The sequence below is a fragment of the Polistes dominula genome, unplaced genomic scaffold (assembly GCF_049000335.1).
Source record: "Polistes dominula isolate Pdom_NZ unplaced genomic scaffold, Pdom_raw_medaka contig_32, whole genome shotgun sequence".
NCBI lineage: Eukaryota > Metazoa > Arthropoda > Insecta > Hymenoptera > Vespidae > Polistes > Polistes dominula.
Genome location: NW_028300880.1, coordinates 42415 through 56338, shown reverse-complemented (window position 1 = coordinate 56338; position 13924 = coordinate 42415). Strand labels below are relative to the sequence as shown.

General features: G+C 34.5%; 4 protein-coding genes across 6 annotated transcripts; 1 reads left to right on the top strand and 3 right to left on the bottom strand.

Annotated features, from left to right (window-relative positions):
• Positions 1-4416: 4416 nt before the first annotated feature.
• Positions 4417-6853, bottom strand: Nf-YC (nuclear factor Y-box C). Of its 3 annotated transcripts, none has more exons than XM_015327401.2 (5): positions 6482-6846; positions 6117-6249; positions 5543-6010; positions 5218-5391; positions 4417-5104 (listed from the first exon to the last, which is right to left on the bottom strand). In XM_015327401.2, the coding sequence occupies exons 1-5, from the start codon at positions 6502-6504 to the stop codon at positions 4931-4933; spliced, it is 972 nt and encodes a 323-aa protein (XP_015182887.1). In that variant the 5' UTR covers positions 6505-6846; the 3' UTR covers positions 4417-4930. The 3 variants fall into 3 exon arrangements, with proteins under 3 accessions (XP_015182887.1, XP_015182888.1, XP_015182889.1); XM_015327402.2 differs by having other exon boundaries at positions 4866-5104; positions 5168-5391; positions 6482-6853; XM_015327403.2 differs by having other exon boundaries at positions 4866-5098; positions 5168-5391; positions 6482-6853.
• Positions 6854-7373: 520 nt separating this feature from the next.
• IFT52 (intraflagellar transport 52) lies at positions 7374-9261 on the bottom strand. Its single transcript, XM_015327400.2, has 6 exons — positions 8970-9261; positions 8676-8893; positions 8486-8594; positions 8109-8391; positions 7788-8036; positions 7374-7698 (listed from the first exon to the last, which is right to left on the bottom strand). The coding sequence occupies exons 1-6, from the start codon at positions 9107-9109 to the stop codon at positions 7414-7416; spliced, it is 1284 nt and encodes a 427-aa protein (XP_015182886.1). The 5' UTR covers positions 9110-9261; the 3' UTR covers positions 7374-7413.
• Positions 9262-9729: 468 nt separating this feature from the next.
• Positions 9730-11074, top strand: Trf (TATA-box binding protein-related factor). The gene is made up of 5 exons (XM_015327405.2): positions 9730-9974; positions 10056-10168; positions 10247-10490; positions 10617-10815; positions 10931-11074. Exons 1-5 carry the CDS (start codon positions 9873-9875, stop codon positions 11002-11004), a joined length of 732 nt encoding a protein of 243 aa, XP_015182891.1. The 5' UTR covers positions 9730-9872; the 3' UTR covers positions 11005-11074.
• 7B2 (Secretogranin_V domain-containing protein 7B2) lies at positions 10867-13404 on the bottom strand. The gene is made up of 5 exons (XM_015327406.2): positions 13244-13404; positions 12930-13092; positions 12468-12843; positions 12121-12299; positions 10867-12062 (listed from the first exon to the last, which is right to left on the bottom strand). The coding sequence occupies exons 2-5, from the start codon at positions 13002-13004 to the stop codon at positions 11991-11993; spliced, it is 702 nt and encodes a 233-aa protein (XP_015182892.1). The 5' UTR covers positions 13005-13092; positions 13244-13404; the 3' UTR covers positions 10867-11990.
• Positions 13405-13924: the final 520 nt, after the last annotated feature.

The following is a 13924-nucleotide window of genomic DNA, read 5'->3' as shown; positions in this document are numbered from 1 at the left end:
GGGGGGGAGGGGGAGGGGGAGGGGGAAGGGTTGGCGATGGTAAAGGTGCCAGTAGGAAAGAGAAGAGAGAAGAAAAAGGAGGGAACGGAAGAAGTAATTAAAGGAGACGATCCTAGAATGATCTTGATAAGAAGACACGATTGGTGGAATTCGATGTATTTCGATCGTTTCCTCAAGACGTTCCTTTTCGAAAAGAGAAAAAACTCGAAAGAGAAAGCAAAAAAGTATACAAACAAAAGAGAGAAGGAGCGGATTCTTGACCTTAAGCCGAGAAAGCTCATTAACTGATGAGCGATATTAGGATATCTATATTCTCAATGTATTTTTTGAAAAAGAAACTCTCGTAGTGCAGCGGCAATCTACCGTTAGCGGTACTACTACCGAGCAAATGATAATGAATGAACTCAGATCTTTGGCTGGATGCGATTAAATATTATTTCTTTTCTTCGTCCATAAACGTGAGGTCAAAGTTCGTAAAAGGACACGTTCCTCTTGATGGGAGGTGGTCCGCCGTCGGTGCGTCATAACGTTCGATTTCTCGGAAGTGCGAGGGAAACAGAGAAAGAAGACTCTTTTCTCTTCTCTTCTTTTCTCTTTTATTATCGATCATGGTATACGATAAGCAAGCCTTCGAGCCGAGAGATACGTTAGCCTTTTCCGTTTGTCCTAACGTTCAAATAAACTCTCGGCTTTTTTTTCTCTCGCAATGCGATCTGATAATGAAATATCGAGTTATAATAATAATAATAATTGTTTAGTTATCTTCGCCAACCTATCTTGTTTTCTACAACGACAATGGAAAAAGATAAGGAGAAATATTTTGGTGAAAAAAAAAAAAAAAACTAATTAAAATAACATATACAATTAAAGATTTGTATAACAACTGCATTATCTATCACCTTATCGTTCCTTCCAGCTATATTGAACTATTTGAAAAGAAAACTTCTCGAAGAGATAAGTAACTTGTACCTGCGTCTTTTGATTATGCTAATAAAGAGGAAGGGAAATAGGGGTAGGAACTTTGTTTCAGTGCTTCCATCACTTACATCGTCCCCATCGTCGTGGATTGCTGCGTTCTCCGTTAGACGGATTCTCAAATTTCCCTGAAAACTTTACATAAAGTTTCCAAGGACGACGTGCGCTAACATACTCCTAATTTGCAATGCATATAGTTCAGCACCTAACTTTGTTCTATTATGCGTTATGACGTGCTCTTACAGCACGACTCGACAGTTTAGGAATATCTTCAAAAATGCCTTTACTTCTTCTTCTTCTTCTTAGGATTTTATCCTGTTATCCCTAACTTCACAGCCTGAAAAGGCTATTTTGTTAGTTCCGGGAGCGATTATTTTTTTTACCGAGGGTAGGTTGCTAGCCTCACCCTCGAACCCTCCTCCTTTATCTGGGCTTGGGACCAGCTAGTTATTATCTAAATATCTTGATATTAACTAGGCGGAGTTAAAAATGCATTTACAATATCTATCATTCCTGATTGATTTCTTGTTATTGTATCATTTCAGATGTTCAGTGGTTGATTCTTTTCTGACTACCCTGTCACTTATCCTTCATTACGTGAACATACTAATTCCCTTTGTCGAGTATTCGTTATGAAGCAACCCCCGACGAAAGCGGTTCGTTTTCTTGTCCCTCGGATAATTCCTATTTGTCGTGCAAAAGGGCAGCACGTGTTCGTTCTCTCTCTCTCTCTCTCTCTCTCTCTCTCTCTCTCTCTCTTTCTCCTAAAGGCGCGTCAGAAATTTTCGTATTATCGACCCGTGTCCGCGCCGTTGTCTAACTCGTCTAACTCGTACGAACGCACGTGCAAATTTGTTGTTTGTTTGTTTGTTTGTTTGTTTGTTTGTTTGTTTGTGCGCACGCGTGTACGTTTCAACTTTTAAGTAAAACTGGAATACATGATACACCAAATGTTGTCAAGATTTTTATTGTAACTACGATAATCGATAAACTCTCAAAAGAAAAAGAAAAATTCTAGGCACGTTTTTCGATAGATACACGTTTCACGCGTCCTAAGATAGTACGAGCCTTTGAGTCGAATGTTCCAAATCAAATGTAGCTCGTAATTTTGTTCAACTTACTAGAAATTGATAGAAGAAAGCTCACGATTCAACCCTTTTATATATCTATCATACGTGAATGTTGTTTAAATTACGCGAGACGACCCAAGTTGTCTTCCTCCTTGATACGTCAAATGTGCGACGAATGATCAAATCGATAATCTGGCGCATAACATTTATAATATTATATAATGTGGGAATTGTAGTTATATTATACCGAATACCGACTTATGTATCGAGTATTCGTATTATCAGCGATTTCATATAGGGAGAATAAAAAGAAAAGAAAAGAAAAGAAAAGAAAAGAAAAATGTCGAATTTCTTCGCGTCACGTTTCTCGATGGCATCGTATACGTACATGTTATATATATATATATATATATTTGATTGCAAGAAAAATGTTTCTACATGCAGATGCATTGAGCTCTTAGGAAGGTGAACTCGTAGGGAACAAGCTAAGTAAACGACATATCTTTTTCTCCCTCTTATATTGTTGTGTGGGAGAGCGGATTGGGGAACACATTCTCACACAAGAACACTTTGGAGAACATCGACGAGAGTAGTAGACGAAGAACGAAAGCGCGCGTTCGCCACGTTATACGGGGTGTCCTGGCTTCTCTTAATGAACAAATACATATAATATATGTATGTATGTATGCGAATCTCTATTCGATATAAATAGAAAAATCGGCAAAATTCATTGATCGCTATCGCGTAGAAATGTATAAACCTTTTTTACGACGTTCTCATTTGTCGAGGGAGCGGATTAAAACGATTGCGTCGGTTATCGGCCTGTTAATCGCCAAACCAGTTTTTTAACTCTTCGCTTAGTTTCGTAGAAAACTAAGTCGATGTCTCAAATCGAGTCAAGTGTAAAGAAGGATCAAACGATTGTAATAATATTTGAATAATAGAAAGGATAGAAAGGATAGAAAGGATAGAAAGGATAGAAAGGATAGAAAGTATGGAAAGGAAAAAGAAAGGATTTGGATATAGATGAAAATTTCAATTTGGCCAAAGTTATAAGGCATTACTGTAATCGGTCAATCATATGATATGAACTTGTGATTTATGAGAGTCCCCGGGCCGGCTAATTTTCGGACACCCTGTGTGCAAGCATAACGCAGGCGCAGGCAGCTGTCACCTTACACCCATGCTGTAGGAGGCATGGGGCTGTACGGCGGCCATTCTCAACTTATCTCTAGGATCTTTGTAAACATGTCGTGAAATCCGAGTATCCAGGCAGTGGCGTAGGATTGTGGCCTGGTTGGAATATATCTCTTGTTGGTGCTCTAATGTAAGAGCCTCGCGTCACGGCGCGTATTCCAGACGCTTCCAAGATCCTCCTCAACCCTCTTCTCCTCCTTCTTTTCCTCGCTCTATCCTCTTTCTTTTTAAGAGATCGTAACGTTGCGTGCGCATTTAGTTCGTATCCTTGACGACCACCGAGGACTATGCTCGGCTAACGTCACTAAATGTGTGGAGTACATCTTTGTTCCGTACTAATAGAAGCTTCTTTTTTCTTTTTCTTTTTCTTTTTCTTTTATTCTCTTCTCTTCTGCTTTTTTTCTTTTCTGTTAGCCTAGTAGAGGATCAACGCCTACAATAGTAAACGCAAACCATCATTTATCTCCTCCTTATCCTCCATTTCTCCCATCGAACTTGCCGAAATCTTTTTGGGATTTTCCTTCTCTCTCCAAGATATTACAAACATTTAAATAATATATATACATATATATGTATTTAGATATATTTTTCTTAATCCGAAAACTCCAAACTTTTCTTTCCTCACCAATGTCCTATCTACGTAGAGCCCCCAAGTTAAATACTATACATGCTATATTTCTAAGTTTTCCTACATATTATTATTATTATTTGATCGCGGCGCGATATTACGAGATCGTCAAAGGCAGTAAGGAGTCTCAAGATTTACCAGACAAGAACCACAGTAACGTGAAACATAATACAAGTTGCACCAGCCAGTCCTAAGTTCAACCATGCGAGGCAGTCAGCGGCCAAGAAACGCGACGCACGAATCAGATTACATCTTGCGTTCGCTGCTTATCTTTATTCTTCACCTTACCTTGCTTCAATTCACCTCATTTCACTTCAGTGACAACCCTTCGAGAGACGTCTTATAACGCTCTCGCGATATTCGATCGTCCTTGAAGAAATATCCAATTAGAAATTACGAGCGATTCAAATGATGATCAAATAGAAAAGCTTTTTTTAATTGTTTTAATTGTTTCCACCTGGGTCAATGACTTACGCGTCTATTTATACCTTTGACGAGACCAGGGTAAAAACAATAAAAGGATTTCTCTCTCTAAAATGTTAGGAATAATTTACAAAAGATTTTATTCTTTATTATACAAGCTTATATTATTATTCATTTAACCTGTTAGCGGTACCTCATTTAATTATAATTAACTCTTCGTTATATTAATACTTGTTTTAAATGAGTACCCTGTTGGTCGTAATTTTGTCGTAATTTAGTCGTAATTTTCATTCGCATAATAGTTCACTTAGTATTATTAGTAAACAACCTATTACGACAACAAACCCTTTTAACGTAATTCCTTTTAAATTACTGCCAGAGTTTCTTACAAGTTACAGTACTACTTTGTGAGAGTTAACAATTTCTTATTACATGAAGAAGAAAAAGACAAATATTTCTTCCTATACCTATATTTCCTAATCCTTGATTATTAAATATATGACGACTTTTTGAAAATGAATTGTGTCATTTGACACGTTGTGGTAGAAATAGATATACATAAAGCATCTGAATTTCTTATGTAACATCATTTAATGTGTTAATCAATCATTTCCTAGAAAGTTTATAATTTACTGTGTTACTCGTTATCAGCAGCACTGGTTTGTAAGAAAACTGGTGCTTGTGCACCTTGCGCGACTTGTATGAGCTGAGGTTGTGTTTGAATGGGAGCAGTTTGAATTATGATAGGTTGATTGCTACCTCCTTGAACCTGCATGCGTATCATTTGTAGTTGTTGAGGAGTCAACTGAATCTGCAAAAATGTTCAATATCAATTGAAGAAAATAATTAAAATCAAGAAAATTAATAAAGTTACATTTAAGATTTCTGGTATAATAAGCTTATCTTCTTTTATAGTATAGTTACAGGTATTTGTTGAATTTCTCCTGTGGGAGTAACAATTTGTTGTACTATTTGAATCCCTCCAGTCTGAGAAGTTGGAGTTTGTTGCGCCTGTTGTAATTGGATTATTTGTTGACCCGAAGACTGTTGAGGACTCTGCACAGTAACGGTTTGAGTCGTACTCGTGTTAGATGTCTCCTAAAAACATCATTCAAATGAAGAACAAATATTTATATCAACTATAATTTTGCTACGTTCGTTACGTTGCAGTATCTAATAAAAGAGTAGAGAGAGAGAGAGAGAGAGAGAGAGAGAGAGAGAGAGAGAGAGAGAGAGAGAGAGAGATTACCTGTTCAACTGGACTGCCAATGTTTATTGTTTGTAATTGCCCAGTGGTGGGTTGTATAATTTGTATAGGTTGGGTACCCGTACCATTATTTTGTACATTTTGATTTGCCGATGCTTGCTGCTGTGCCAATTGAAAGTAATAATGAACTTGATCCGAGTTCATAGATGTGCGCACTGTGCTTTCTGATTGCGCTTTGCTTTGTTTAAGTTCGTCTCTAGGAACAATATCGATAAGAAAATCAAACTGATCATATTTAGTTATTGCCATTGCAATATCGTTTCGTTGAAGAGTTCTTCTTTTATTGTCTTCCGTGTGAACCCATGCTCTAAGAGTTAACTCGTGAATAAAGATTTCAGCTGCTTTAGAAAAAAGCATTGGAGCCTCCGCGCTTATCATTTTAACATCTCCGTCCAATTTCATTATTTTTTTTATCCTCGCCAATGGTAGAGATTGTGTCTTTTGATCTATCTGAGAATCAGAAAAGAAAAACAAGGATCATATGAAAAGTTATTATTTGAACATTCTACTATTAGATAAATTTAATCGTTCAACTAAAACCAATGTTCTCTCTTACCGATCTAATCTTTTTTATTTCTTCTGTAACTTTTGGCCAAAATTGTATTAAATTTTGTTGGGCTTCGGAGCTGCCTGGTGATGCAATTTGTAAATCACCATTGGAATCTCCTTCGACTTCGCTATCTTGGTTACTACAAAATATGTAACAATCAGTATAATAATATGTGATTAACAAATCTTATAGATTATTTATTATAGGAATTCATAAATCGCACAGAAAACATGCAACAAGTAATAATATTTATCAACAAAAGAATATCGCACGTTTAAATATAACCTCAAAATATTAAAACACCATATATACATATACATATATATATATATTGATATACATATACGCAATACTTAATAATATATACTTACGCATTCACGAAGAACACAGACATTGTGGTTTCACTATATACACGTTCGAAAGATCAACCAAATATACATACAATGCAATTATTTTACGAAACAATATACCACAAGATGCTTAATGTGAACTACCGTTCAACTGTCTTTCTGAGTAACGACCTATCTTTTCAACTGATGCAGCTAGGATTTTCTCGTTTGAGGATAGACCTCTTCCTATTACGTTTAAGGCTAAAATATCTAAGATGCGTTAGCAACGTTAAGTAACTCATTACATTAAAATGTAAAACAGACAACAATGTTTTTTATCACTTATGAAGAAAAATCCACAACAGATGAAATGTTTATCTGATAGTGCTGCCATCTTTTCTAAATTTCTTCACATCAGGTAGTTTACTACTGCTACACGCGATCAGCGCCAAAGCATTTTTCTCTCTCTCTCTCTCTCTCTCTCTCTCTATATATATATATATATAATATACACATGATATGTACATAATGTATGCATATGTTGTGCTTTTGGAAGCGTCATATAAATTGTTTGTTTTTTTCACCTCGTAACACCATTTGTATACTATATATAAAATAAAAAAGGTAATAGATAATATAAGGCTTTTAACGTATAGTCAAAAAGCAACAGCCAATCTTTCATTTGTTTGGGACAAAATTGCGTAACAACAAATTGCCTGAAAGATACACATATGATACACAGCAGCAGCAGCAGCAGCAAGCAGGGCAGCAGATATGCATATGCATTGTGTAGTTGACAAGACAAAAGCCGGCAGCATCGAATACCTTCATTGTTTCGATTGTTATTCGATATACTTATGTATGTATCTAAATGTAGTATCTAGAAATCTAATATAAATGTAGATGCGGTACGTATCAAGAAAATCCTTCTATATTACATGCAACTAATTTTTGCTTTTTTATTCGTACTTTCTTTAAGAATATTCATTTCTATCTTGTATGGTTTTATAGCTACAAATTTTTTGGAAAACATGATTCAATACTTCATTGGCAGTATGAGTATCTGAATTACTTATCCTTAATATACTTCCAAATTCTCTAATATAATGATCTAATTCAACGTCATTTGATAAATCCTTCGTCGACATATATTTATTTGTCAATTGAGATAATTTTAATAAGTCAGAGCTAAATGCTTCATCCAAGTCAAATAATTCCAATGCTGGTGGTGGTAATTCTTGAAAGCTTGGTGGAAAGACCTCGGAAAAAATACCATATTTCATGAGAATTATTATTTTCAACAAATTCGTCAATTTGATTATTTTCTATTAAATATAAAAATTCTTACCGATGCTTGGGTGGGTGGCAGAGGTGCCTCAAAATTAGGTGGTATTAAGCTCAATGGTTTATGTTTTATTCCCAAAGTTTCATATGCATTTATAGCAGCTGGCACCATATTCAAATTAATTGAGTAAAAGTGATGCTTAAACAATTTCATATATTCTCGCGGAATGTCGATATTGTCAAGATCTTGTGTACAAACTTTTGGATTATCTGCTTGTTGTGTTATATCTGGTACGAAATTGTATTCCCAAAACTGAAATATAATTGTATCAACTAGATTTAAAATCTATTTTCCTTTTTAAGTAATATTTTTCTCTAGACTTACATCGACATCATCCGGCTGAAAATCCTTCTCAGTGGTATCGTTTGAATCAAAGAAATCAAAAATCATTTCTTGCAAAACACTATTTTTCTCCTTTTCGATGTAGGCATCTGTAAACATCCTAGCTGAGCCCAAAACGACCAATTTACCAGATTCATTTTTACCAGAATAATAAGCGCATATAGGTCTATTCATTGGAATAGCAATCGAGCCGCTCGACAAAGCGACCATTGATGGTCGCACCACGTTCAATGTTGCACCGTATGGATATAGGAAATTGATATTTCTGATTGATTAAACCATATAGAATAAATGATAATAAATGTCGTTTGCTTAGTTTTTTTTTTATTTTTTTTTTTTTTTATTGAATATAATCTTACGAATATTCGTTGTGGTTCTTCAAAAATGTTGATTTGTTCGACAAGCCTTGAGAAACAAGACACTCTTTCGGATGTAACATTTGATTATAGCTCATACGTAGTACACTGTCTGAAACGTTAATATGATTAATAATTTGTTACATATTTATAATGAAAAACGAAGGTGCATCGACCTAATGTCATTTTCTACCATTGTTCACCATTACTCCAAATTCTTCTATTAAAAAATTAATATTCGTGTTTGATTTGTTTTCGCCACCTTCACCTAACATCACCAAAACTTTACCACCAGCGTTGACGAAATTCCGAATAGTGTTCATTTCTATTTCAGTAAATTTATTTTTTGGCCCTGGAAGTACCAATACCTTGCCACTTGCCAGTGATTCTTCGGTGATGGTATCGTTGTTTCTACAAGAAATTACATTACAATTGGAAAGAGAAACACGCATTTGTAAGGACAAAATTGTCGATAAATATTAATTACTCGATAAATTTCCATTTCGGTTTTAACTTTCTTTGTAGTATCTTGAATTCCTCATTTAATTTTCTACCATTCTTTGACGCATCAAAAATAATAACGTTCACATTATTGTCACCACTCTCGCCACCAAATATTGAACTCATCGTAATTTTTTGTTGTTTTCTTTCGCAACGAGATTTCAAATTGCATTCATTTAGAAGACATACGTGTTATACGTGTTATACGTGTTATTTTCATTTACTCTAAACATAAAACTCTATAACCCTAATGAAACGTCACGCGTTGTCAACGGCAACAAATTGTCATCACAAAGCTTGGTATATATTTTTCTATCAAAGTCTGATACATGGTTTTGTTTATAACGAATAGTCTTCAAGAGAAAATGAGTAAAGAGAGAAATATATACATGTAGATAATATTTGTAATTTTGTTATAATAATCAGAAATATTAAACAACGTACACATGTATGTATGTATTTTTAAATTTACCGCTTCTCGAATCAGCTGATCGATAAAAATATTACTGCTACGCACGTGCATCGAATATTTTGTTGTTGGAAACTGTGTACTATGTATAATACGGTCAAATTAGTAGATTGATATTTTTGTAAAAATGACTAGTAATTGCGGTTTATCAAAATTCTCTTTCAATTCAATAGAATTTCTTTAAAATTAAAATATAATCTGGTCCCTATTATGTTCGATGAGCCAGGAAGTGGCGCCACCCATCGATTACTACTGAAGTGAGCTTCAGGAACAACTGCAGACCTAACAGTTAAGATTAACCAACGAACCAACCAACCAACCAGCCAGCCAGCCAGCCAGCCAGCCAGCCAGCCACGTGTCCGAAGAAGTGCCTTTAATTAAAAGTTTTTAATTTGTTTAGTTTGTAATAAGTAAAGAATAATGGCTGCTTCCGAGCAAGACGATAATGAGTTAAAACAACTATTGAATACTCCTATGAAAAATATTACAGCAGAAGATACATGTATGGCTCCACCATTATCGGTAGGCTATAACATACAAATCTATTGCTATAGCTGTTCTTTCTGTCTAAAGAATGATTTGTAGAGATTAAGTTGATTACAGACTACCGTGCCACGTCCTAGTACGTCTCAAAATGTTAATCCATCGACTACCATGAACCCAATGGTACCTAATGTCCCCAATAGTATTAAAGAAATTCCAGAAGCTTGTGTACAGTATGTTTCTTTGTTAGAGTATTCGTTAAAGTATTTTTATTCATTATGATGATTACTTATTCTTGTTCTATTTTGTAGAAATGTCGTTTCTACAGTTAATTTAGGTACAGAACTAAATCTTACGTATATTAATACAAGGACTAGAAATTCAGAATATAATCCAGCAAGATTCACAGGATTAGTTATGAGAATCAAAAATCCCACAACAACAGCCTTAATTTTTCGTTCTGGAAAATTAGTCTGTACTGGAGCTAGAAGCGAAGCAGATTCTTGTTTAGCAGCAAGAAAGTTTGCTAGAATTTTACAAAAATTGGGCTTTCCGGTAAGACATTGTTAACAAGCACTGTCTTTTTGTACGCGCGCACTTTCTTTCACTGTGAATTACATTTTAATTATATTCTTATTATATACTTATTATATACCTTTTTTTTTCCTTTTTTCATTATAGGTCAAATTTTATAATTTCAAGATACAAAATATAGTTGCAACGTGTGATCTTAAATTTCCAATTAAACTAGAAGAATTAAACCATTCGCATTTTCAGTTTTCTAGTTATGAACCAGAGATATATTCAGGTTTAATATATAGGATGGTTTCGCCAAGGATGGTTTTACTTATATTTGTCAATGGAAAGATCGTATTAACTGGTAAGATTTGCAAGATTTACCAATGTTAAATTATAATAACATAATATAATATAAGATTTAAAAGATTATCTTTTTATTCATTTAACCGTCAATATCAACATACTTTATATTGCAGGTGCAAAGGATCGATCCGAATTACAATATGCATTGATTAATATTTATCCAATATTAAAAAGTTTTAGAAAGTAACAAGACTATATCATAGTCATGATATTTTTTTGTATCTTTTTAAAATAATATTTTTCATAATTGATCAACACACACTTACACATAAATGCGAAACTTCATTAATTAAAAGTATTACTTAATCACTTGCGCTACGAATAAACTTTACGGTTGCGTTGCGTTGCGGTGCCGTGCGCTACACGTTATTTTCTTTTTTCTGATAAACGCCTCACAGTCTTGAAACAAAAGCTCTGCGTGGCACGTCTTTTTAGAGCAAGTGGTTAAATATTTAGTATGTATATATGTTTGCGTGCGTGCGTGCGTGCGTGTGGGTGTGTGTGTGCTGCATGCTTGGCGCGTGTATCTTCTTGCTTTTTTTTTACGATCTTGATAGAAGCAAATGAGCAGTATAATAAACAATTAATTGAAATATTGTACTTTTGATTATTGATAATAATGAATAATTATAAATAATGGACATTTTACAGCGGTGCGATGTGCGAGATATCTTGTATCTAGTCAGATTATATTCGTTTTTTTATGGAATTTAAAATAAAGCTTAATGATAAATGTGATAATAAAATTTATAGAACGAATCGTCTGAAACGAAAAAATGTTTCTTTTTTTTTTACATGTAAAACCCTTCGACCCAATACAACACCCTATTTATGCATACATACATATATCAATATATATATATACTTTACACATTTTGTACATCGATAAATTGTTCGATTTGATAATAGTATTTTTTCATGTGGTCGTTTTAATGCACACATATATTTAAAACAAAATTGTAATAATCTATGCAGATCAAATCAATAACTTAATCGCATAACTTTCTCTCTCTCTCTCCCCCCCCTTTCTCTCTTTTCGACATAAGTATATATTATAGTTTTTTTAATTTAATACGTATATATAATATTTTTCCATCGAGCGTAGTACATAGAGTTATTCAATTTGAATGTAGATACTCGATAAATAATATTTTCATATATTTTATTGGGTTTTTAGTAAACCACATTTATACCTTTCTTGGCAGCTATTGGTAATTTTTCTCCTTGGAAGAAAGGATTCTCTTCCTAAAAATAAAATCATGAATAAGGAAGAACATCGAATTGGAGACATTCGTGGACTTACCCGAAATTCTTCGACGATTTGAGCAAAATCGGAATTGGAAATACGCATACCAGGAAGCCCATTAGAATTAGATGGACAATCTGCCATGTGTTCGGTATCGCACATGCAATCTTGTAAGCTTTGATAATGACGACTAAACGTCGCCGTATTCTCAAACTCGGTAAGACAGTTGTTCTCACCTGATTGAGATCAAGTATAGGTTTTTTCAAGTTAATTTATAAACAACATGTAAAACCATCATGTCAGCGTGTAAAACAAGCCACCTAATTATTTTCTCAGGTAGCTTATTTTAACGGGGGTGGACGTCTTAAAGAAATTTGATAAGAAAATGAAAAAGGATCACTCACTAGTGTATCCTATTGGGCAAGGATTCGGTGGTGTGCAATATGCAGGTAATGCATTTTCAGTTTTTTCATCTTTTCCACCTTTTATACCAGCAGCCTGTATCCTGTGTCTATCGTTACCTCTGTAATAATCATTGGCGTGCTGATGACTCCAAAGAGTACTATGTTGCAGGTATTCTTGATCGCGAATACTTGGATTAGGATTAAATGTATCAGCTTCGTAATCAGCCGGTAGATCTATTGGTATCTCTTTGGCCTTATCAAAATCATCAGGTAATCGAAAATTATCTACGTAATCAACGTAGGAATCAACCACGTCATTCAATTTGTTTAAACTGTCTAAGACAACTTGGAGACTCGTATCCCAGAGACGGTCGTCCTAAAAATCGATAGATTGATTAATTCAAATCGATTAACTCGTTAGTGGTAGTCAATATATTATATAATAATCAAGATTAATATTACCTGAATTGTAGGTGATAAATATTGCGCCGCCTGGGTAGCAACCGCTATCGAGAGAAGTAGAAAACAGTGCGGCATAGCGAGAGAGTCAGAGAGAGAGAGAGAGAGAGAGAGAGAGAGAGAGAGAAGAGGGAATTATACTCTAATATAGTTCTAACAAATGAAGCTGTAATGGAAAAAATGGTATATGATTAGTATGAAACATTAATTAATCGATATTTATTGACGATTTATTATTACACGCCATATTTAAGATCTTTAAACTTGTCTACGCGCGTAGGTCTGTGAGAAAAGAAGGTAAAAGTTCTTTTCATTACCAGGATGCGATCGGTGGTTGGTCCAAGTAGATAAAGAGAGCGAACGAAGAGGTCCTTGACGAGATAGATATTTTCCCTGATGGCTGCCAGTTTTCACGTCAACCACACTCACGACATTCTCGAGAATAGAGCGCCCTTAGTGGTCTTGCCCAGTATCAAAGTATTGATCCTTTTGATTTTACGGGAGCATCATAAAAAGGGAATCTTCCAACTCCCACGCACTGCTCCGTTATCATGTTTTAGTCAACCCACATTCGTAAAGCCAAATTACGAGCAGATATTTTGTTACCAATTCAAGTAATTATAAAACGAGTATGCAATAAACGACTTTGCACGCTTGCAATAATATTGAAATGTCTTTATTATTTCCAGCTTTGCTCGTTTATATCGATAACTTTTTAATAACTAAGATCTTGGAAAAATATAGAACAGGAGAAAAAGGAAGAGAGATTTGATAATATTTTATACACAGTAGGAATTATAATTAATTAGAAGAATTGTATTTTCAAGCTCATAAACGTGGGAGCAACGCTTAATAGACGTTTAAAGAACATTTAGATATATATATATATCGACCGTAATGAGAACGGAAGGGTCCTTTGATATTTCTCTTTCCCTTTTATCAAATGAATCTCTCGATAAAAAGCAAAGCTCGATGAGAAATTTCAGCCGCGATTATTG

Bases quoted from the DNA above. Each gene is read 5' to 3' on its own strand.
- Nf-YC (XM_015327401.2), bottom strand. From the start codon at position 6,504: ATGTCTGTGTTCTTCGTGAATGC. The intron at 6,250-6,481 runs GTAAGTATATAT...CATATTTTGTAG, and splicing joins TCTGTGTTCTTCGTGAATGC to TAACCAAGATAGCGAAGTCG. The intron at 5,392-5,542 runs GTAATCTCTCTC...TGATGTTTTTAG, and splicing joins TTGGCAGTCCAGTTGAACAG to GAGACATCTAACACGAGTAC.
- IFT52 (XM_015327400.2), bottom strand. From the start codon at position 9,109: ATGAGTTCAATATTTGGTGGCGAGAGTGGTGACAATAATGTGAACGTT. The intron at 8,595-8,675 runs GTAGAAAATGAC...TTAACGTTTCAG, and splicing joins TGGAGTAATGGTGAACAATG to ACAGTGTACTACGTATGAGC. The intron at 7,699-7,787 runs GTAAGAATTTTT...ATTTTTTCCGAG, and splicing joins TGCCACCCACCCAAGCATCG to GTCTTTCCACCAAGCTTTCA.
- Trf (XM_015327405.2), top strand. From the start codon at position 9,873: ATGGCTGCTTCCGAGCAAGACGATAATGAGTTAAAACAACTATTGAAT. The intron at 9,975-10,055 runs GTAGGCTATAAC...AGTTGATTACAG, and splicing joins GTATGGCTCCACCATTATCG to ACTACCGTGCCACGTCCTAG. The intron at 10,169-10,246 runs GTATGTTTCTTT...TCTATTTTGTAG, and splicing joins ATTCCAGAAGCTTGTGTACA to AAATGTCGTTTCTACAGTTA.
- 7B2 (XM_015327406.2), bottom strand. From the start codon at position 13,004: ATGCCGCACTGTTTTCTACTTCTCTCGATAGCGGTTGCTACCCAGGCG. The intron at 12,300-12,467 runs GTGAGTGATCCT...GATCTCAATCAG, and splicing joins TTGCCCAATAGGATACACTA to GTGAGAACAACTGTCTTACC. The intron at 12,063-12,120 runs GTAAGTCCACGA...TTTTATTTTTAG, and splicing joins AAATCGTCGAAGAATTTCGG to GAAGAGAATCCTTTCTTCCA.